The following is a 25,143-nucleotide window of genomic DNA, read 5'->3' as shown; positions in this document are numbered from 1 at the left end:
CGTACCCTCCTTCTTTGGGACCACAAAAAGGTTTGAGTAGTATCCCAGACCTCTCTCTGTTAAGAGGTACTGGTACAATGACTCCTAGGGAGGAGAGATCTCTCACGCACCCAAGAAAGGCGTCTCATTTTTCTGGTCTTGAAGACAGGTTTGATAAGAGGAATCTGCCCCTGGGTGAATGAGATTTGAAACCTATCCTGTAACCCTGGGCAATTACCTCCAGAACCCAAGGGTCTTGCCCGTCTCCCAGCCAAGCCTCCACAAAGAGAAAGTCTGTCCCAAACAGGATCCAGTGATGGATCGGGGGCCTCCCCTTTATGGCAATTTTGTCATGGCGGGCTTCTTGTTCTGCTTGGATTTGGTCCAAGATTGAGATGGTTTCCAAGTTCCCTTGGACTGATCAGGTTTCACGGAAGGCTGCTGTCTTTGGGACTAATCCGAACAAAAGGGACAAATATTAGGACCCTGTCCTTTAGCTTTATTCTTATCCTGCGGTAAAAAGGCGCTCTTGCCCCCAGTGACCATGGATATGATAGAGTCCAGTCCTGTACCAAAAAGAACCTTCCCCTTAAATAGAAGGGAAAGTAATCTAGATTTAAAAGTCATGTCAGCAGACCAAGACTTTAACCATAGAGCCCTACGGGCTAGAACATAAAAGCCTGATGTCTTGGCATTCAAGCAGATAATCTGCATATTTGCATCACAAATAAACAAACCCTCAAAGCCTTAATTCTTGCCTGGATTTAATCGAAGGGAGTTTCAACATCGATCATCTCCGACAGAGAATCACACCAATAGGTAGCGGAACCAGCCACCGCAGCAACCATCGCTGCAGGCTGAAATAAAAATCCTGTGTGCTGAAACATCTTTCTTAACAGAGTTTCTAGCTGTATCCACAGGCTCCTTAAACGACAAACTATCCTCAAGCGGGATAGTGGTGCGTTTAGCAAGTGTCGAGATATCTTAAAAGCTGTGAGGTGCAAACTGCCAAACACCAATAGTTAATGTCAAATGTAGAAAATCACAGCAGCACCACTTGTAATATTAAAATTCTTCTTTTATTCCATAACACAAGGATAAAAAAGCATAGAAACAGAACGACGTTTCAGGTTATGCACCCTTATTCATGTTCATATAATGTGAGTATCTATACACAGACTTAAAGGGACACTGAACCCAAATTTTTTCTTTTGTGATTCAGATAGAGCATGCAATTTTAAGCAACTTTCTAATTTACTCCTATTAATTTTTCTTCATTCTCTTATCTTAATTTGAAAAAGGCATCTAAGCTCTTTTTTATGTTCAGGATTCTGGACAGCACTTTTATTGGTGGATGAATTTATCCACCAATCAGCAAGAACAACCCAGGTTGTTCACCAAAAATGGGCCGGCTTCTGAACTTACATTCTTGCATTTCAAATAAAGATACCAAGAGAATAAATACAATTTGATAATAGGAGTAAATTAGAAAGTTGCTTAAAATTGTATGCTCTGTCTAAATCGCGAAAGAAAAGAATTGGGTTCAGTGTCCCTTTAAGTACCTATAGCCAGGTGTGGCCCCAACTCCTTGATTAACACCTTCAGGTGTATCCTACTACTCTTTATTTCTAAACACTGACACCTAGTGGCCCACACTTGTAAAAATTACAAACATAATTTTTTTTAAAACTTTTTTTCTCAAAGAGAATTTTTTTACAATTTAAAACTCAATAATACAGAGTTGGAGAAGGCAATTCTAATATGCAGATTACATCAAAGACAATGTGTAACTGATCACTTTATTTGCTCTTACAGTTTAACCTTAAAAACAGCCTCATAAAAATACACACAAATCAATTTCCCTATTCATCCCTTTGGGAATAAGTGACTCCAATTTATTCATCCAAAGTGCTTCTCTCCTTTTAAGAAGACGTTCCCTATTACCCCCTCTTCTCAGGAAAGGTACATAGTCAACAATCTGAAATCTTAACTGTGAGACTGTGTGGCCCTTATCAACAAAATGATGTGCTACAGGGGCATTAAGATCACCATTCCCTGATAAATATCTTTCTCTTGCGATGTAGAGTCCACGGATTCATCCAATACTTGGGATATTCTCCTTCCCAAAAGGAAGTGGCAAAGAGAGCACCCACAGCAGAGCTGTCTATATAGCTCCTCCCTTAGCTCCACCCCCCAGTCATTCGACCGAAGGTTAGGAAGAAAAAGGAGAAACTATAGGGTGCAGAGGTGACTGAAGTTTTTTAATAAAATATACTACCTGTCTTAAATAGACAGGGTGGGCTGTGGACTCGATACATCGCAAGAGAAAGAAATTTATCAGGTAAGCATAAATTCTGTTTTCTCTTGCAAGATGTATCGAGTCCACGGATTCATCCAATACTTGTGGGATACCAATACCAAAGCTTTAGGACACGGATGAAGGGAGGGACAAGACAGGTACCTAAACGGAAGGCACCACTGCTTGTAGAAACTGTCTCCCAAAAATAGCCTCCGAAGAAACAAAAGTATCAAATTTGTAAAATTTGTAAAAAAGTATGAAGCGAAGACCAAGTCGCCGCCTTACAAATCTGTTCAACAGAAGCCTCATTTTTAAAAGCCCATGTGGAAGCCACTGCTCTAGTAGAGCGAGCAGTAATCCTTTCAGGAGGCTGCTGGCCAGCAGCTTCATAAGCCAAAAAGAAAGAGAGGTAGCCGTAGCCTTTTGACCTCTCTGCTTTCCAGAATAGACAACAAACAATGAAGATGTTTGACGGAAATCTTTAGTTGCTTGTAAGTAGAACTTTAAAGCACGAACCACATCAAAATTGTGCAACAGACGTTCATTCTTGGAAGAAGGATTAGGACAAAGAGAAGGAACAACAATTTCCTGATTGATATTCCTATTAGAAACAACCTTAGGAAGGAATCCAGGTTTGGTACGCAAAACCACCTTATCTGCATGGAAAACAAGGTAAGGTGAGTCACACTGTAAAGCAGATAATTCAGAAACTCTTCGAGCCAAAGAGATAGCTACTAAAAACAGAACTTTCCAAGATAGAAACTTAATATCTATGGAATGCATAGGTTCAAACCGAACCCCTTGAAGAACTTTAAGAACTAAATTTAAAGCTCCATGGCGGAGCAACAGGTTTAAACACAGGCTTGATTCTAACTAAAGCCTGACTAAACGCCTGAACGTCTGGAACATCTGCTAGACGCTTGTGTAAAAGAATAGACAAAGCAGATATCTGTCCTTTTAAGGAGCTAGCTGATAATCCCTTCTCCAATCCTTCTTGGAGAAAAGACAATATCCTAGGAATCCTAATCTTACTCCATGAGTAACCCTTGGATTCACACCAATAAAGATATTTTCGCCATATCTTATGATAGATTTTCCTGGTGACAGGCTTTCTAGCCTGAATCAGGGTATCAATGACAGACTCAGAGAAACCACACTTTAATAAAATCAGGCGTTCAATCTCCAAGCAGTCAGACGCAGAGAAATTAGATTTGGATGCTTGAATAGACCCTGGATTAAAAGGTCCTGCCTCATTGGCAGAGTCCACGGTGGAACAGATGACATGTGCACCAGATCTGCATACCAAGTCCTGCGTAGCCACACAGGCGCTATGAAAATCACCGAAGCTCTCTCCTGCTTGATTCTGGCAACCAGACGTGGAAGAAGAGGAAACGGTGGAAGCACATAGGCCAGGTTGAAGGACCAGGGCACTGCTAGAGCATCTATCAGTACTGCCTGGGGATCCCTTGACCTGGACCCGTAACAAGGAAGCTTGGCGTTCTGACGGGACGCCATCAGATCTAATTCTGGTGTGCCCGTTAGCTGAGTCAGCTGGGCAAATACTTCCAGATGGAGCTCCCACTCCCCCAGATGAAAAGTCTGACGACTTAGGAAATCTGCCTCCCAGTTCTCTACCCCTGGGATATGGATTGCTGAAAGATGGCAAGAGTGAGTCTCTGCCCATCGGATTATTTTGGTTACCTCCATCATTGCTAGAGAACTGGGTGTTCCTCCTTAATGATTGATATAAGCTTCAGTCGTGATGTTGTACGACTGAAATCTGATGAATTTGGCCGCAGCCAGTTGAGGCCACGCCTGAAGCGCATTGAATATCGCTCTCAGTTCTAGAATGTTTATCGGGAGGAGAACTTCCTCCTGAGTCCATAAACCCTGTGCTTTCAGGGAGTTCCAGAGTGCATCCCAGCCCAGTAGGCTGGCATCTGTCGTTACTATGAGCCACTCTGGCCTGCGTAAACACATTCCCTGGGACAGGTGGTCCTGTGACAACCACCAGAGAAGAGAATCTCTGGTCTCCTGATCCAGATGTATCTGAGGAGATAAATCTGCATAATCCCCATTCCACTGTTCGAGCATGCATAGTTGCAGTGGTCTGAGGTGAAGGCGGGCAAAAGGAACTATGTCCATTGCCGCTACCATAAGTCCGATTACCTCCATAGACTGAGCCACTGATGGCCGAGGAATGGAATGAAGAGCTCGGCAGGTGGCTACGAGTTTTGATTTCCTGACCTCCATCAGAAATATTTTCATTTCTACCGAGTCTATCAGAGTCCCTAGGAAGGAAACTCTTGTGAGAGAGAAGAGAGAACTCTTTGGCTAGCTGGAAAGTCGAGGCTTGAATTAAGATGTCGTCTAGATAAGGCGCCACTGCTATGCCCCGCAGTCTTAGAACCGCCAGAAGGGACCCTAGCAGCTTTGTGAAAATTCTGGGAGCCGTGGCCAACCGAAGGGAAGGGCCACAAACTGGTAATGCCTGTCAAGAAAGGCGAACCTGAGGAATTGATGATGATCTCTGTGAATAGGGATGTGCAGATACGCATCCTTTAAGTCCACGGTGGTCATATATTGACCCTCCTGGATCAGAGGCAGAATAGTCCAAATAGTCTCTATCTTGAACGATGGAACCCTGAGGAATTTGTTTTGTCACCACACTCACTTTACCCTTCCTATTGCTTAGAGCCGGCAAAGAGAATGACTGGAGGGTGGAGCTGTGGGTGCTATCTTTGCCACTTCCTGTTGGGAAGGAGAATATCCCACAAGTATTGGATGAATCCGTGGACTCGATACATCTTGCAAGAGAAACTCTGTTTAGTCTTCTTTTTACTACCTACATCTGTCCGAATTATCTTATCTCTTAGGCTAGGAAGCCTAGTATAGGCAGGCATAGGTGGCTGTCTAAAGGCTTTTATCTCAGGATTACATTCACTTAGAATATGCCAATGTTTACGAATAATCCTTTGTATTTTAGGACTAAAGGCATTATATTCTGTGATAAACACCATTCTATCAGGGTCTTTCTTCTTTCTATTATTCTCTGTATTAACCCTACCTTTTGGTGTTAGTAATACTTTTTTGATGACCTCATCTATCATTCTCTGTGGATAGCCTCGCTCTACAAATCTAACCCCCATTTCCTTAAGTCTTGCATGTGCCAGAGTGTCATCTCTCACAATCATTCTCACTCTTAACATTTGGCTAAATGGAAGTGACTTAATCAATGCAGGGGCATGGGCACTAGTATAGTGAAGAAGACTGTTTTTATCGTTTTTTTTCCTATACAAATCAGTCTTTAGTACTCCCCCATCCTTATACACTTTAGTATCCAAAAAGTTAATAGATTCCTCACTCCAGGACAATGTGAATTTCATATTTCTTGTTGCAGAATTTCATTCTAAAACAAATCTCTGAAGGGATCCAACGTCGCCCCACCAAATGCCAAAAATATCATCTATGTAACGCCACCAGGTGGCGCCACATAGCTGAAATAATTTATTCTCATATACAAATTTATCTTCAAAGGTGTTCATAAAGATATTTGCATAGGTAGGGGCGACGTTGGACCCCATAGCTGTTCCCTGTTTCTGTACATAGTATGAATCCTCGAATAAAAAATAGTTACAATACAAAATTATTTCCAATAACTCAACTATGAACTGTTGTTGTTCCAGTGAAAATCTATTACTTTTTGCAATCACAAATTTAACTGTATCTAAGCCACTACTATGGGGTATTGAAGTATAGAGGCTTACAATATCCAAACTGAAAAGTATACATTTATCCATTGCCCCAGATAAGTTGTTAATTTTGTCCAAAAAATCATTTGTGTCTTTAATAAAAGACATAGACTGTGTTACAAATGGCCTTAACAACTTATCCAGGTATATGGAGATATTGGTAAAGATGGAATCCGTGCCTGCCACAATTGGACGCCCAGGAGGTGTCTCTAAATTCTTGTGCACTTCGGGGAGTGTATAAAAGACTGGAATGATAAATTCATCTTTAATTAGAATTTTTTTTGTATCATTGTCAATGATACCATTAAGGAATGCTCTCTGTACACATTTTTGAATATCCAACAAGATTTTTTTAGAAGGGTCATAGGAAAGAGGCATATACACCTCAGTATTGAACAACTGTGATTTAATCTCATTGACATAATATTCTTTGTCTAATATTACAGTTGCTCCACCCTTGTCCGCCTGCTTATAAATAAGCTGTTTTTCATTATTTAATGCTTTTAATACTAAATTCTCCTGCTTGGGCATATTGGGAGTAAATACATAACCCTTCTTTTCACAATGTAATCTAAGGTCATCCACATCTCTTAACAAGTTTCATAAACACATCAATGCTAGAATCGTATACTGCTGGTGAAAACACACTTTTATTTCTCAAACCCAGTGTTTTAATTGCTAGCTCATTAATATGTGAAACATTTGAAGCATTCTTTGACCACCTAACAGCGGTGGCAAAACCAACAAGCAGCAAGCCGGTGCAGGAGTACCAGAGGAGGACTCGTCGAGGGACAAGACACTGATAATTAATATTTCAGGCAAGACACTAACAGGGACACAAGTGGAGGTATTGGAAAAGGGGTTATCCTTTTGTAAAATGGAAAAATGCTATTTTTTTAAATTGGAGCAAGATCTTTTCAGGTTTAATAGAAGCTTGAAATTGAAATAGTTTTTTTTTTCCAAATGTGACTGTTAGGTGGTCAAAGAATGCTTCAAATGTTTCACATATTAATGAGCTAGCAATTAAAACACTGGGTTTGAGAAATAAGTGTGTTTACACCAGCAGTATACAATTCTAGCATTGATATGTTTATGAAACTTGTTAAAAGAGATGTGGATGACCTTAGATTACATTGTGAAAAGAAGGGTTATGTATTTACTCCCAATATGTCCAAGCAGGAGAATTTAGCATTAAAAGCATTAAATAATGAAAAACATCTTATTTATAAGCAGGCGGACAAGGGTGGAGCAACTGTAATATTAGACAAAGAATATTATGTCAATGAGATTAAATCACAGTTGTTCAATACTGAGGTGTATATGCCTCTTTCCTATGACCCTTCTAAAAAAAATCTTGTTGGATATTCAAAAATGTGTACAGAGAGCATTCCTTAATGGTATCATTGACAATGATACAAAACAATTTCTAATTAAAGATGAATTATCATTCCAGTGTTTTATACACTCCCCAAAGTGCACAAGAATTTAGAGACACCTCCTGGGCGTCCAATTGTGGCAGGCACGGATTCCATCTTTACCAATATCTCCATATATCTGGATAAGTTGTTAAGGCCATTTGTAACACAGTCTATGTCTTTTATTAAAGACACAAATGATTTTCTGGACAAAATTAACAACTTATCTGGGACAATGGATAAATGTATACTTTTCAGTTTGGATATTGTAAGCCTCTATACTTCAATACCCCATAATAGTGGCTTAGATACAGTTACATTTGTGATTGCAAAAAGTAATAGATTTTCACTGGAACAACAACAGTTCATAGTTGAGTTATTAGAAATCATTTTGTAACTATTTTTTACTTGAGGATTCATACTATGTACAGAAACAGGGAACAGCTATGGGGTCCAACGTCGCCCCTACCTATGCATATATCTTTATGAACACCTTTGAAGAGAAATTTGTATATGAGAATAAATTATTTCAGCTATGTGGCGCCACCTGGTGGCGTTATAGATATTTTTGGCATTTGGTGGGCGACGTTGGATCCCTCCAGAGATTTGTGTTAGAATTAAATTCTGCAACAAGAAATTCACATTGTCCTGGAGTGAGGAATCTATTAACTTTTTGGATACTAAAGTGTATAAGGATGGGGGAGTACTAAAGACTTATCTCTATAGGAAAAAAAACGATAAAAACAGTCTACTTCACTATATTAGTGCCCATGCCCCTGCATTGATTAAGTCACTTCCATTTAGCCAAATGCTAAGAGTGAGAATGATTGTGAGAGATGACACTCTGGCACATGCAAGACTTAAGGAAATGGGGGTTAGATTTGTAGAGCGAGGCTATCCACAGAGAATGATAGATGAGGTCATCAAAAAAGTAATTACTAACACCAAAAGGTAGGGTTAATACAGAGAATAATAGAAAGAAGAAAGACCCTGATAGAATGGTGTTTATCACAGAATATAATGCCTTTAGTCCTAAAATACAAAGGATTATTTGTAAACATTGGCATATTCTAAGTGAATGTAATCCTGAGGTAAAAGCCTTTAGACAGCCACCTATGCCTGCCTATACTAGGCTTCCTAGTCTAAGAGATAAGATAATTAGGGCAGATGTAGTTAGTAAAAAGAAGACTAAACAGAGTTTTATTACTTCTAAAAATAATGGCTGTTATCCCTGCCTTAATTGTTAAAATTACAATAATTTAATAAAAGGAGATAGTTTTACTCACCCCCTAACAGGTCAGAAATTTGGAATCAAAGGGTACTATAATTGCAATGCCACCTATGTGATATATCTGATTAAATGCCCGTGTGGCATAATTTATATTGGCGAGACGACCCATAAGGTCAGGGACAGAATCCTACAACACAAATCCAATATTAGGAATGGTGATCTTAATGCCCCTGTAGCACATCATTTTGTTTATAAGGGCCACACAGTCTCACAGTTAAGATTTCAGATTGTTGACTATGTACCTTTCCTGAGAAGAGGGGGTAATAGGGAACGTCTTCTTAAAAGGAGAGAAGCACTTTGGATGAATAAATTGGAGTCACTTATTCCCAAAGGGATGAATAGGGAAATTGATTTGAGTGTATTTTTATGAGGCTGTTTTTAAGGTTAAACTGTAAGAGCAAATAAAGTGATAAGTTACACATTGTCTTTGATGTAATCTGCATATTAGAACTGCCTTCTCCAACTCTGTATTATTAAGTTTTAAATTGTAAAAAATTCTCTTTGAGAAAAAAAGTTTAAAAAAAAATTATGTTTGTAATTTTTACAAGTGTGGGCCACTAGGTGTCAGTGTTTAGAAATAAAGAGTAGTAGGATATACCTGAAGGTGTTAATCAAGGAGGTGGGGCCACACCTGGCTATAGGTACTTAAGTCTGTTTATAGATACTCACATTATATGAACATGAATAAGGGTGCAAAACCCGAAACGTCGTTCTGTTTCTATGCTTTTTTATCCTTGTGTTATGGAATAAAATAAGAATTTGAATATTACAAGTGGTGCTGCTGTGATTTTCTACATTTGACTTTATCCATCTTAGGGACAGGTCCCCATAACTAATTAGGAGTCAGGAACAATTTCTTAAAGGAAGAAGGGGAAAGAGAGGATCCAAGTCTTTCCCATTCATTCTTAATTATATTTGCCATTTTTACAGGAACCGGGAAAGTTTGTGGCACCATCCTGTCATAAACCTTATCAAGCTTAGGAATAGAAGGTTCCTCGGGTAACTTAGGTCCCGGAACCTCTAACATAGCCAACACTTCCTTTAGCAGAAAGCGAAGTGCTCTATCCTAAATCTAAAGTCTGATTCCTCCGCAGCCAGAGGCCTAGCGGCAGCCAATTCCGACCCAGAAAGAGCCTCCTCTGAAGAATCAGAGGAGTCTTCATCAGCGGATAATCTAGTATCAGATAAATCCAACAAGTTAGTAGATGACCCCTGGGAAGGATAGCAGTATTTAACCTTTCGCTTGTGCTTAGCAGGGCGAGGTAAAGCACTAAAAGCCGCAGACAATGCTGTTTGCAACTGTTCTGAAATGTTTGGCGGTAACAGGGCCCCTCCCGAGGGAGGATTAGTAGTGCAATGGGGAGCTGCATGTGCAATAGAAGGCGATTGCAGGAAACGCACCTCGCGGGACAGAGACCCCTCAGAGGTGGGCGGGTCAGTGGTACTAAACATCTTGTTCTTTTTAGATATAACTACTTTATCAAGGCATGTGGAACATAATTGAGCAGGCGGGTATACCGTAGCCTCCTCACAATAAAAACAGGTATTAGATTTGGTTTAAGAGGGAGTACCCTCTAATGCATCACAGTCCTCCATAGCTGCGCTTTTACGATGGACTACAGAAATTAAATGGCACATTTATACCCCCAAAAACCGCTTCGTCTCCTGCAAAACGCATGGTCAGCAAAGAGGAAGTCAACGATGCCAGATCCGGTAACATGGAGTGCAGGACCGCCCCTGCTGCAGGGAGAAAAGCGTGCCAAACTGACAGGCTGCGCAGTTAACCAAAATGAAAGTAAAACCTGAATGTTCTCACATCTGCCAGAGCCACATCTCACACATGTCGAAGCATTAAACATAATAAAGTCAATCATGTATAAATCCCCCCTGTTCAATAATCCCTTCCGGAGATATTAACCCTTGATTCCATACAGATAAAGGGGTCACACTGTGACCCTGTCTACTTACGTTATATAAGATAAAACGAAGCGATGTTACCAGAATCATCACCGTGGGACACACAGCCTCTCCAGTTTGACAGTCTTGTAGCATCGCACCTGACATGGACTTGAGTGAAAGAAGCAGGCAGTGAAACTCATCAACACTGATTGCTTAGGAGTTGTTAATAAGAGTCTGGATGGTTTCGCAGAAAGACTCTCCCTACATCTCCAGACCCGTCTCATGGAGAGGCTGACAAAACTACTTAAAACTCCAGTCTCATAGCAAAGAGTACTACCCTCCATAAGAGACTACAACGAATCTTCCGACACTTCTCTGACATCCTCCTGTGACGAAAGGCAAAGAATGACTGGGGGATGAGGGGAGTGGGGGAGGTATTTAAGCATTTGGCTGGGGTGTCTTTGCCTCCTCCTGGTGGCCAGGTTCTGTATTCCCACAAGTAAGGAATGAAGCCGTGGACTCTCCTCAAATTAAGATGGAAAACTGCCTTAACTCTTCATACTGGCAGACCGTCTGCAAGTACCTAAGATGGTGGTGACCAGTGGGGAATGAGGGAGAGTAAACTCTACACTAAAGCTAAAATTAACCTTACAAGCTACCTGATTGAACCCGTCACTGCTGGGATTAATAGAAGTGTGGTACGCAGCTGCAATTACCAAAAAGCAATGGCAAAGCAATGTAAGTCTGCTATCTCTGAACAAAGGGGATCCTAGAGAAGCTTTTACAACCATTTGTGTCATGATTGCACAAGTGGTATGTAAATAATTTCAGTGAAAAACCCAATTTTTTTTTATATCATCGCATTTGGCAGTGAAATGGTGGCATGAAATATACCAAAAATGGCCCTAGATCAATACCTTGGGTTGTCTACTTAAAATATATATATATGTATAGTTTTGACGGGTAAATAAAAAAAAACTAAGGCTTGATTTCTGTTTAAATGGAGTGATAGCAAAAATGCTAAAAATAAAATAAAAATCTTTGGTATTTTGGTTAAGTTCTTCTCTTAAAGTCCCAGTAGTGAAGGGGTTAATAGTTTCCCACTTCTATTATCACATTTGTGTTGTTCTCATGTTATTCTTTGTTAAAGAGATATCTAGATAGGTAGCGTGCACGTGCCTGGAGCACAACATGACAGGAAACAGTGCTGCCATCTAGAACTCTTATTAACGTGCAACACAAAACTGCTGCCATATAAGTATAGTATTTCCTGAGAGCTGATCTGTTCTCATTGTATTCGGCGCTTTTTGTTTGTAAAGTCTGACCGTTTTATATTATAGGTTGTTAACGAATAAAGAACATTACTGTAAAATTTCCCTCCCATTAAAGGGAAATGAAACTCAAAAATTGTTCTTTTGTGATTCAGACAGAACCATTAAAAAAAGTTTCCAGTTTACTTTTATTATCAAATTTGCTTTGTTCCCATCATATTCTGTGCTGAAGAGATACCCAGGTAGCATCTGGTGCACTACATGACAGGAAATAGTGCTGCCCTCTAGTGCTCCTGCAAATGGATAACACTCTTGCAAAACTACTGCCATATAGTGCTCCAGAAATGGGGCGGCTCCTTAGTATACATGCCTGCCTTTCAACAAAAGATACCAAGAGAAATAATTAGAAAAATTGGTGAAAATCGCTGCTCTGTCTGAATCATGAAAGAATTTTTTTTTGCGTTTCATATCCATCCCTTTAACGTGTTTGTAATAACATATCAGTTGATTATTAAATTAATGGAAATGTTTTCTTTAAATTTATTTTTGCATTTTAAATGTCTGATTTTGTTAGTTGAAACCACGACAGATTGTTCTTAACATACCCATTCAAATTAGCTGACCCCTCAAGACGACACCAGAATACTGTCAAATGACCAAAACACTCCAAACATATTTGGATCACCTTATTTTTATTCAAAAGTAATATCCAACTCATGCTGCACTTAGATACAATCATAAAGCCACACAAGCAACACAAGATAGACTATGAAATGTTCGCTGGTAGCTCTTCGCTGGAGCATGTGTGAACGTACAACATTGTGTAGTAGAACCAACACAATCCATTGCACCAGCAGTTGACGCTTCTTCATGATCTTGAGTGCAATAGTAGATTTATTTAACAACTAAAATAAATGCAACTGTAGGAAAAAAAACAAGCAAATAAACATCAGCACTGACCCAAAGCACATTAAGTAACCAGTACAATTATCAAGTGTGGTCACTGGTCAAGTCTTGCCATGGCGTCTTCAGGTAATAATGCTCTTCTTACCAACATTACCATCAATGTGCTCCTTGACTTGCTGTTTGGGAATGATACAATTAAAAGAAAGTGCAATAATGTAAGAGAAAGTGAGCTAAAACATAAAATCACCTAATCACAGGTTGTACAACACACAAAAAGGTGACCACACAACATATTTACATTACAAGACCATACTGTATAGTTCCAGATCATCTGGAAAGATCAACTTCTCTGGAAGCACAAGACTCAACCTTTTATTTCTAAAATTCTCCTTGGAAAATCACAGCATGACCTAAATAAACCAAGTGAAGATGCTTGATGAGCATAAAGTTCAAACAAATCTGAAATGGTATAAAACAAACAATCAAGAACTGTTTCACTTTACAGGTAAGGGTTTAAGTTAAATATTTTAAACATTTTCATTAATTATTTACAAACCATTGGAACATTTTTTAAGAAATCGGGGTCACAGTAAACAGGTATACTGTAAGAGAAGTAAATTATCATGAAAAATAAAAACTACAGAAAAGATTAGACGTGAACATTTCAAGGCTTTCTAGCCACAACTTAAACTTTGTGCATACATTTACACCTAAAATATGTATGAGGAACAAAACAACATTACATGAGGAGCATAAGCCCACCGGGTGGATATACAAGAGCAATACATCATAACATATGTTATGACAAATCTTAAATCCACTTCTATAACCCATTCATGTCAAGAACAGGGATCATTACATCCGTGGAAGGTTGCCCTACACTTGATGGGATACTGTTAAGAGTGACATCAGGTGCTTTCTACTCAGCAGCGCCCAAAACAGCAAAAAATCATTAGTTAGATTATAAGATGCATCTAACTATCCTGAAACTTGTAAAGATAAAAAAAAGATGCTAAGGGACACAGTTTGACAGTGGCATTAGAACTGTTATATTAATATCATAAATGAAAATTACAGCAAATCTCTTAAAAAGATCTAATTTTACTATACATTTGACGCTGGTCATTTTTTTTATGCTTAATCCGAGTCACATGTGGTTAAATAAGCCAAGTCCTCCATGGAATACTGTGTTTCAGTATAATGTCCTTGTTCTTTCTTAGAAAGCCCTTGTTCTGCTACACCTTCCCCAACCTTGCTATTTGAGGTTACAGACACAGGTGACTTTTGGGTCCCATAACTAAAGTTTCCAACTACTTGAGAGGAATTAACTGGAACAGAGGAACCTGCACAGGTCAAGGCACTGGAAGCTTCAGGGGCATTTTCACAAGCCACTTCAGCATCTGGTTTAGAGGAACATATATCTTTGACTGTTACAGATGAGATCTTTGGAACACCAACTTTAATGGGTACAGACACAATGGAGATATTTTCTGTGACATCCATGTCTTGGTCCTCAGAAGTGGTTAGATCCTCAGGATCATCTTCAGTGGCTATTAACTTGTAGTACGAGTCTAACTCTTGCTGCAGGTGAGTTTTCTCAGTCGTTGTATTTGATGTATTTGATGCAGCTTTATTGTCTTTTAGTTGCACTTCTTTATTGTTGTTGGAACTCTGAACCACAGCAGAAATGTTGATATCCTTACGGCCTGCATCTGACATATGTCCAAACAAAGTGGAAGGAAGTGAAAGAGGAGCCCTTTTAAACTTTTGGTTTAATTTTACAGTATTACTGTAGCTGGAATCTTGTTTTGCAGTAGATAAAGTGCCAGCCGACGAGCCTGGTGTTTCAGTGGCTTTTTTATTAGAACCACTTATCTCTTTATTTTCAAGGCCCCTGCTTTGAATTTCAGTGCCTTTTGTATTAGAACCACTTATCTGCTTGTTTTCAAGGCCCCTGCTTTGAATTTCAGTGCCTTTTGTATTAGAACCACTTATCTGCTTGTTTTCAAAACCCCTGCTTTGAATTTCAGTGCCTTTAGTATTAGAACCACTTATTTGCTTGGTTTCAAGACCCCTGCTTTGAATTTCAGTGCCTTTAGTATTAGAACCACTTATCTGCTTGTTTTCAAGACCCCTGCTTTGAATTTCAGTGACTTTTTTATTAGAACCACTTATCTGCTTGTTTTCAAGACTTTTTTGGGCATCATTTTCCTTTGCCTTTAAATCTTGTGGCTGTTTACCTGTAGCTGACTCACTAGACATGGTAACTGAAGCTGCTGTTCTGGCTGAAATCACTTGCCGATTCTGTTCAGAAGAGGGCTTAATACCCAGTTTGTCTGTTGTAGAACTGTTGGAAAACGCAGTCACTTGGTTTTTAGAAATAGGGCTAGCTTTCTGTGCTTGTGTTAGAGATGTTGCTCTAACGTCTCTCTCTGTGGGAGTTGCCGTTTTAAGTTTATCCACACCACTAGGAGTAGAAGGACCAAATTTAGTCTCTACATTGCTGCTTTTTGGACTAAACTTGCTACTACCACTGAGAGCTGCTTGATTTTTAGATGGTCCATCTGCCTGCTGGGTACCAGGCTTGTTTTTATCTTCCATCTTCAAAACTTCATTTGTCTCTCTTACAATTATTGCTTGCCCCCCAAACGCTTTAGAAATAACTTCTCGAGATAATGCTGTCTCAGACTTTACAACTGGCAAGGGTTTTGGAATAGACTTTGATGACTTTATAGACAAGAATGTATTCAGCGGGGCAGGCTTGCTTAGTGGCGCTATACTGGACTTTCTAAGAACTGAAACAGGGATTGGCAGATTGGGTCGAACCTTAGTGTGGGAAGTAAAGGAAGTTGTGGAGGTAGTAACAGTGGGCGAGGAGGAACTTGGAGATTTAGAGCTTTCTTGAGAAACAGGGGGTTTACCCATAAGTTTAATATCAATACTCTTTGGCTTAACTGCATTTCCTTTACCACTTTCTCTGTCTCTCTCAGGGGTAGTGGCTGCACTTTCATCCTTTGAGGTGCCACCACCTGCTTTGTTATTTGAACCTTTCCACGTGAACTTTCCGAAAATTTGTGTTTTAGCCGGATCCTCTCTCTCTTTTGGTGGACTATGCATGGAGTCTGGTTTGGTTGCCACATTACTACTATGCTTTTTCTGACTATCTTCCTCTTCTCTCCTGGTCTTCTTATACTTTTGATCATTATAGGCATCAGCTATTTGACTGTCCAACTTCCTTTTCTGTTCCAACTTCTGCCTCCGCTCAGCCTCTTGAATGGCCAATAAACCAGCTTTATGGTTTTCATGTCGTCTTTGTTCATAGGAACCATTTACTTCAACATATTTCTGTGAAAGTCAAAACATTGAATATCAGCTGCAAATACAGCAAATATAATTATAAACCTAAAGCTTAATGGAATTATGGAAAAAGAGAATAAGGACAAGAAATGGTGTTTATCTAAATTTTTATATAATACGTGTATATCTAATGTGGCAAGGCACCTTTAACAACACATTTTAGTTACTTTGAACAATCAACACATTCTTAAAAAAGTTGCTTAAGATGCTTAAATCATAATAAAATATCTTTCTAGCAAAGATTACTAAGATTTGTTTGCATCTCCAGTGCATTAACTAATCTAATGATTGAAATGAGTATGTTTCAATGCAACGACGACTGCCAAGTACAGAAAAATATGTCTCACATAGGTAGAGGTACGAGGGAGTTGTGTGTAACATAATAAAGCAAACAATCCTGACAAAAGTGGACAAACCTTATATTTATCATTGTGTGCAAACGCTCTCAAATGCTCTTCTGCACACATATGATCTCCAATGATCTCATCACAAAGCTGACAGTAGAATCCATTAATAGGAATTAAAAACTCTGGACCTGTAAAGCAGTAAGGGTAGAAGTCAGAAAAGTTGCTGCAAAAGAACCTATATAGACTACTTCAGTAGTTTAAAATAAAATTTTCTAAATATTTAATACCTGACTTAACAAAAACATGTAGAAATAAATGAAGCATTCCACTCAATATATTAATATATTAATACTCACCTCTGACCGGAACAGACATTTTTGTCCTCTGTTCTGTCTTGGTATCTTTCTCCGTATTCTTGGCCCAGGGACGCTTTGATTGATTCACTGTCTATTTGCACATAAGGGAATACATGTTTAAACAAAAACAAACAAAAACACAACTTTATTTATGAGAGAACAGCTCAAAAAGTTTCACTGCCATTAACATTAAAATGGTATCGTACATCAGAAAGAGGCTAAACGACAAGCACAGCTGTGATAAGCCCATACCTGGCTGTGCTTCTTTGCATGCATATGAGTAAGGAACTCAAACAACGTCTTGCAGGTGGAGTTGCAATCTTCACACCAGTGGTCACCTGGATCAAAATAGCTGAACAACTGAGATACATCAAATGATTTCTTGGCCTCCTCTGATTTAGAAGATTTCTCACTGGGCCGTGGGCTTTTGGACCTTGACTTCTGATGAGAGGAGCTGGAACTTTTTGACTCTGAGGAATGTTTGTTTTTGGAAGTGGTTTGTGGAGGGGTGGTTCTTAACTTTGATGTCTCCTCTAACTTTTCTCTGCTAGAAGAGGAGCTTGGCAAATAAGTGTTATTACTAGATTGTAACGTGTCCTTTGACTCCGCATTAGGTTTCGAGTTGTCTTTGACATCACTACTGCTTTTTGTTTCTCTGACAGAGTCCTACATGGAAAAAAAAGTAAAAGAAAAGGCTTTGAGAACAGTCAACAAGCATAACTGGTAAAGGATATTGGAAAAATGATGTCTTTGAAAATCAGATGAGCATGTGAAACTATTTTGGATAGATTTATTAGCGCAGAAAGCCAACAATTTAAAAAGAGATTAAGGAAAATGTTGATATATGCTTTTAAAACAGAACTGACATCAAATTAATCATTTCCTGTATCTGGGACCATCGAGCTTTCTAGATGTCCATTCTCAAAGAACACCTATAAATGCTACACGTCAAGGTCTACTAGGTTTACTTTCACCATGGTGAACTAGTCAACAGCAAAACCAGAAGTGTATGCAGCAAAGTAGGAACTTAGCTTATGTTTATAGCCGCACATCCAGCCAGCACAAATTCACATGCACATCTTTTTTTTTTTTTTTTTTTTTTTAAACGTTACCATACTAAGTGTCTACTGTCCATTAAGGTGCGGACATACTTTTTATACAGACACTTAAAAAAACTGCTATGAACAGAAGCCTAAATTAAATAGTTAATAAAAACATCATAGATCTGCAGCTCTTCGGCGGAATCACCATACCTTGGAAGGTTCAGTTGGCTTAGTTAGGATTTCAGTATTTTCCTGTATTAACTTAAGATCTAGTTCTGAAGAATTGTCTGTCAGGTGTGTAGTTGAAAGGCCCAATATCTCAGCCACTACAGTGAGCTGCTGCTGCTTTTTACTAGCTTCATTAAACTCCTTGCGCATATTGTTCATCTGCTTGACTGCACTTTCCATCACTTTGTTCAGCTCCTCCAAGAGAGGGTCTTTATGCCCATCCTTCTCTCTGCGTTTTTTGCGCAAAAGGATTCCTGTGGGGATTCATGTAAGTTAACTTTGCATATATGAATCGGGAATTAAGTTCAAGGTACAATATATATATTTATATAAAATGACTATTACACACGAGTATATACATTACATGCTAACCCACAAGAATTTAAAGCCTTGTGTATTGTGCTCTCCCTTCAGTTTACATACATAAAATGTAATGTAATATTAAGTGTTTACCATTAGATGCCAATGTGACTCCGCTCACCTTGCTGGACACGCAGCTGCTCGACGTTTGAGTTTAAACTGTACAGTTTCTGCTTCCTGATTTTCTGCTCGTTCACAATATTCTGGAGGTCTTCTAAAACCTTTAAAAAATACAAGTGTCTTTTTATTTTTCCCAAGACATTAAATGCTTTTATTTTTTCTTAATGAGTACCAAGCTAAGCTCCTGGTATCACTTTAAACCGTTACCTTATCGGCTGGGGATCAACAGAAGTCGATTCTGCCCTTTTATCAAAAGCCCAGTTCAGCACTGTACGTTAGAGGCAGTATTAGGAACAGGGGGAAAGTAATTCTGACAACAACCACAATATCAAATGCCTCCATTAACTCCCTCATAAAGACTTAGTAGTTCTAGTCAATAAGGGATGTATTTCAGAAGGTATTTTATTTGGTTGTTTGAATACACATTCCCACCCCACTGACAGCCACCGTTGAGCTGGGTTTGCAGCTATTTTAAACCAAGATGGTGCAGTCTGGATAGTTTATGTCTCTTGCTCTCTACAGTACACAAGATGACAGCAAAACGATGTGTATATAATATAGTCCAGCTAAGTACTACTTAATATCTAGTGTTAAACAATGATAACTAAAGTCACATACACCAGCAATATGCACAGAAACATCATACAGGTAGGGGTCCAGAAAACTAGGACTAAAAGTGATTGGACAGATAAGGGAGATCAAAGAAAATAGCCCACCCATGGTGACTCAAAAGCAAAACATTGTGTCTATATTTGTCAGCCGTAGCAAGGCCCCTTATCCTACTGCCATAGTGCTCCTTCAGCTGTAGGTTTTCCTTTACATGCTTTATTAGTTTCCCTTGGTATAAGGCACAATTTTCAGCTATTGAAAGATTCTGGTCTTATAGATCAAAGGTTCATGGATGAGTACGCTAATTAGCGGCTGTCACTCAATGCTCAGATAAGAGGCTAAAACGCAGATGATTCTTCAGGTTATAATACAATGTTTTGTTAGCATTGTTTTACATTATGTTATCATCTCCACTGAGGCTAATTAGGGGAGAATATGTAGCAGTGCTAAGATCTGCACTTCCAGTTTTCAGTCTATGAAAACCCAACAAAATTACAGCAAACGTGTACAATATAAACAATGAAAGTGTAGCACAGTTATTTTAATAATTTATTATTTTATAAGGTAATTTATGTCCCTTTATTATAGGAGAGTATATCCCTTCCAAAACAGTACGGGTCATAAGTTCCTTAGCATCTTACAAACACTAAGGGCTAATAGACACAGGCAGCGACTACAAGACCTTGCAATACGAGTTAGGGCCGATGATCTGAACCTCTGATCTGGAGAGATTATCTAAGAGGTCTCATCAGTAATGCAAGATCCCTCAAAAATGTAAAAATGCAAAATTTCATCTTGAGAGCTGTTTATCTTGCTATACTGGGTTCTGGGTGTGAAGAAGAAACACCGAAATAACAATGTATCGCTCAATAAAACTCCTTTTTTTGTAGGATCTCTCTCCATGCCAGTAAGTTTTCGCTCATCTGGCCTTTTTGGTCATTAAAGGGACATAAATTTTTGCAAATGAAAGTATTTTTATTGTGAGGTTCACACGGCTTAACGTTCACTCCTAGAACAATCACCACAAGACGGGAAAAGCTTCCTTGGAACACATCAGTAAAATATTTTTGTTGTGGACCCGTCTATAGATTAATGGCTGAACGCAAGACCAGAGAATTGCTGAGACAATTCCATGACTAACAAGACTCTCTATATGGCCAAAACCTTCTTGAAGCCTATAAGAGTAGAGTTGTGGAGCTGAAGTGGGGTCGGAATCAGTAAAGATGTACAGACTTCATCCTCGATATAAAAAATAAATTACTACATTTTAGGGGGACATGAAACTCAAAACATTTCCAAATATTGTAAAGCGCACTATTTTAACATGTTAAAATATTTTCCTTTGTACAAGCGTGGTAAGTTAAAGATCCATAAACGATAAAGTTAATTAAATTAAACATAGGCTAATAATTTAGATCAGCGATGGCCAACTTCCCAACACATGGGGCGCAGATCAATATTTTTAAAACTTTAAGAGTCGCTACTTAGCAAACAAGGAATACATTTTGGCACTGGTATAGATTTAGGTATGGTTGCAGAGTCTGCTCTGTTCTTCCATCAACAGGGATTTTTTGAGTTCTGACCAAAGCACGCAGTTTCAGTCCTGCTTTTTCCTGGGGCCGCAAAATATATATATATATTTCAGAGGGTCGCATGCGAAACTCTGGTTGCTAGTTGGCCATCCCTGATTTAGAGAAAGGGGAAAACATGTCTGATGGTACCATCTACTAGATTAGTACGTTTACTATTATTGATAATAGCTTATGAAGGAGCCAGAGCTGGAAATATAAAAACTTGTGATCTCCACATTAAAGTGATGGTAAACCGTAACTCATCAAACGCCATATATTTAACCTTTGCCATTAAAAAAAATATATATATGTGTACCTTTTTAGTTTTTAATCCATATTGAAATGGTTAATTAGTGCATATAGTAATGCTTCTATTGAAATGGTTAATTAGTGCATATAGTAATGAGTCTATTGAAATGGTTAATTAGTGCATATAGTAATGCTTCTATTGAAATGGTTAATTAGTGCATATAGTAATGCTTCTATTGAAATGGTATGCTGTGACAATTCCAGTGAAGCACCAATTAAACGTCATTTAACGATCTTGAAGTCCAGCCCCTTTAAAGCCCATAGAAAGGATATGTAGAAAGTGGGTGTGACTGCTCTATACATCACAGCCAAAAGAGGAAATGAAGGGGGCAGAGGAACAGACAATACCAATTCTAAATCTTATTATAAAATCTGTATACAAAAATAATGATGTGGTTTTACTTGCAAACTAATATATTCTTATAGTCTGAAATTTACCATCACTTTAACACTGCAGCTCCCAGGCAACAATTCTCAATATAATTTTCTCGTTATTCAGAGGGATGGCAAGGCTCAGATTATTTAACCATTTGACAGAACCATGGTTTAATCATGAAGTTTATGTCAATCTGGATTATCTGAACTTCAGACTGTCCTGGGATATATCTCTTTCTCTGAGGCACATGTGTTATAGAGGGTGCTGTTTGTGAAACTGTCAAACTAAACGGATTAACTCATTTAATGCTGTAAGGATAAAAACCGTGTGTGTGATGTTTAAGGGTTAATGAAGGAACAATATAGTAAACAAAACTAAAACGCTAGGAGTCAGTGAGCCTAACATTAACAAAACTTATATTAGGCAATATTAAAGCTAGTGCAGGCACTTGCACAGCACTTTCACCCTAAACTTGGTGCTTACATGTTGGCACTATAAAGCCCTATGACATTGACTGCAAACACTGATGACCAAGTGGCACCCGCCGCCCAGCTGAATCTGTTGCGCCTGGCAGCCATTCTCCTGAGGATGTGGAGTTTGGTAGAAATGGGAGCAGCAGTATTGCCAACAGCACTTCACTGATGAAAAAGAAAATCTTAGATACCTGCATAAGCAGTTAAAAAAATGCTATATTGCCTGCATGTCTTTAATTTGTTATATTGCCTGTTTATTTTATAAAACTGCTATATTGCCTGCGTGTCTTTAATTTGTTATATTGCCTGTTTATTTTTATTTTATAAAACCGGTATATAGACTGAGTTTGTTAACCCCCCCAAAAAAATGTTATATTGCCTATTTGCCTGTGGTGTTTAAATAAAACAAATAGGCTATATTGCATGAGTTAATAGGGGATTTGAATATAAACAAACAAGCTATACAGCCTATGTTGTTTAAAGGGACATTATACACATTTTTTCTTTGCATACATGTTTTGTAGATGATCTATTTATAAAGCCCATAAAGATTTTTTTTTTTTTTTTAAAGTATAGTTTTGCTTATTTTTAAATACCATTGCTGTGTTTCTCAGACTCCTAACCAAGCCCCAGTTTGTGTAAAGGGTCTTTTCAAATGCAAAAGAAGGGGGGGGGGGGGGGGAGTGTCTTATTTCCCACTTGCAGTGGGCTTTCCAGCTTCCTTTTCAAGAGAGCTGAACTGAGAGCTTCTAAGTACGTTTTTAACCGTTTTATACTGGATTTTTATATCAGTATCTGTGCATCTTATTCTTTATAGTAGTGTCTATTACATGCTGTTATAAGAAAATGAGTGTATACTGTCCCTTTAAGGAAAAAAGCAAGGTTTCCCGAGTTAGTTAAAAAGCAATGTGTGTGTATTACAACTGTTAGATAAAGCCATTAAAACATCTCAAATTCTGCAAAGTTTATATTTTATTTATTGTAAAATCAATTCTCCTGTACAGTTTTTTCTTTTAGGTGTGTCGCGGTCAACCCAATAGTACTAAACACTGGAAAGTGTGCATTTTCCTTACTAGTAGTTCCCTTACTATGGTGTAAAATAACATTATCTCTGTCTTCTTTGTAATTCAATGCTTTCTCTCAAATATATACATATTCCTAAATAAATATTTCGTCAAGCACTAACTAGTGCCCTTCGGGTTATGTGCCTTGTATTTCCAGTAAGTAGCAGAGAATATACACACTCACCTTCTTTCTTTTCTCACTATCTTTATTCTTGGGATCATTTTCAGGGACGGTTGATTCTTTTGATGACTGGTTCACAGCTGGGGCACTTGAAAGAGGTGCCAAACTTTTATTCTTGACTGTTGAGTTTGCTGTAGAAACACTGTCGCTGGTGTGGATAACGCGAAGATTGCTGCGGTTTTGGTAAGTAGCAGTGGAGGTTGCGGACACAACAGGGGACTGGGTTGTCACCATGTGAGTGGGAGGAGGCAGAGACATTGGAGGGGGAGGTTGATGGATCGGGTTATACATTGGCCATCTGGCAGTTTGATATGCCGCATAAGGGTTGTAGGGATTGTAGCTAGTGGCCATTGATGGAGGCATACTGTATGTGGGCATCATCTGAGTGGGGGGGTATGGGGGATATAAAGGCATCTGTGGAGGTGCCACAACCGGAGGAGGTTGTGCTGCAGGTGCTTGACCTGGATGGGTTGCTATTTGCTGAGCTGATGTTGTTGCTACTGGTATTTCAGCCTTTGGTTTAGACACAGCAGAAATCTTCTCCTCAGCAGTTACAGAAACGGGATTAGCAGGTGGCTCAGGTGTTGCTTGGGATGTAACAGGCACTTCTTTTTTCTCAGTTAAAATTGGGGATCCAGAAGGCTGAAGTCTAGAATCAGCAGAGCTGGTTTCACTTCCACTACACCGACGTTCAGCAGCCTGTTTGGACACCAGAGGAGTGGCCTTTTTTCCATGAAGCCGCTCCTGAGTTCGGATTGCTAGTTTGCCAATTTCAGCTACACCAATATCCAACCCAATAGTCTTTAAGAGGTCATGAATCTTCTCAAACTCCTGTTTGTTAGTGGAGCCTTTTGGATGCGACGGAGAGGGAGTTTGGCTCTTGTCAATTTTTCCAGGGTTAGAATGAGCTTTCTTAACATCTTCATCACCATAAAGGAATTTTTCCTCATCCTCGATTTGAATTTGACTTGGCAGCTTGTTCTCTTGACCTTTAATAGAATCTCCTGCTTTATCCTGAGTGTCAGGCACTGTGGATACATTGCTTGGTTGCTTCTGCCCAGCAGAAACATTTATCGGAGTTTCACTTTCTTGTGGACTTACTACTTTGGAATCAAAGCTTCTGGGAGAATGGTAGGGGATACCCTGGGACTCACATGCACTCTTATTAAACATGTTTAGAAAGTTACCCATTTGGGGGGAATACTTGCTGCTGGCTAAGCCGCCTTTTAAGGGCTCCTCTTTGGAGCTGCCAAGCTTATCTTGAGGCAACAAGTTAGAGGTTCTGTTTGTTTCAGGGAGTCTTGTGTTGTTCTCAGGGGTAAGGGACTTGGAAGAGCTGTTGCCTGGCATTAGCCTGCCATTGCCCGTGTAACTGTCAACCTGCCAAAGAGGGAGAGAAAAAATAAACAGAAGATACAACTGCCAAAAGCAATAAAGACAATGCACTATGACTGTGCTACATGACTATTTACCTTACTAACTATATAAAAAATACTAACTGGTCTATGCTTAAAAACAAATTTATGCCAACCTGATAAATTAATTTCTTTCATGGTGGTGAGAGTCTACAACCCCAAACCCCAGGAAAACTATTAACTCCTCCCACCTCACTGGCAACTCAGCCTGACGTATAGCCAAGTCAAAGAGGTAGGAAAAGCAAAAATTATGCTTACCTGATAAATGTATTTCTTGTTTGACACAATGAGTCCACGGATCATCTTAATTACTAATGGGATATTCACCTCCTGGTCAGCAGGAGGCAGCAAATATCACCTCCCTTCACTCCCAACCCAGTCATTCGACCAAAGTCAAGGAGAGAAAGGAAGCAATAAAGGTACAGAGGTGTCTGAAGTTTATAAACCCAACAACCTGTCTCTTACGAAAAACAGGGCGGGCCGTGGACTCATCGTTTCAAAAAAGAAATAAATTTATTAGGT

General features: G+C 39.0%; 1 protein-coding gene across 1 annotated transcript in view; it reads right to left on the bottom strand.

The window, feature by feature from the left end:
* Positions 1-12,581: 12,581 nt before the first annotated feature.
* The window catches only part of ZNF318 (zinc finger protein 318), a 67,259-nt gene continuing 54,697 nt past the window's right edge, over positions 12,582-25,143 (bottom strand). Inside the window, exons 4-10 of the mRNA XM_053712770.1 lie at positions 23,210-24,586; positions 18,625-18,724; positions 18,126-18,397; positions 17,125-17,538; positions 16,873-16,963; positions 16,586-16,704; positions 12,582-16,157 (exon numbers count right to left, since the gene is read on the bottom strand). Of these exons, the coding sequence (XP_053568745.1) occupies positions 13,950-16,157; positions 16,586-16,704; positions 16,873-16,963; positions 17,125-17,538; positions 18,126-18,397; positions 18,625-18,724; positions 23,210-24,586 (4,581 nt within the window). The 3' untranslated portion in view covers positions 12,582-13,949. The remainder of the gene's footprint in view (positions 16,158-16,585; positions 16,705-16,872; positions 16,964-17,124; positions 17,539-18,125; positions 18,398-18,624; positions 18,725-23,209; positions 24,587-25,143) is intronic.

Source organism: Bombina bombina, chromosome 4, assembly GCF_027579735.1.
Source record: "Bombina bombina isolate aBomBom1 chromosome 4, aBomBom1.pri, whole genome shotgun sequence".
Classification (NCBI taxonomy): Eukaryota; Metazoa; Chordata; class Amphibia; order Anura; family Bombinatoridae; genus Bombina; species Bombina bombina.
The sequence above is the reverse complement of the archived record's forward strand: the minus strand, read 5'-3'. Positions and strand labels throughout refer to the sequence as shown.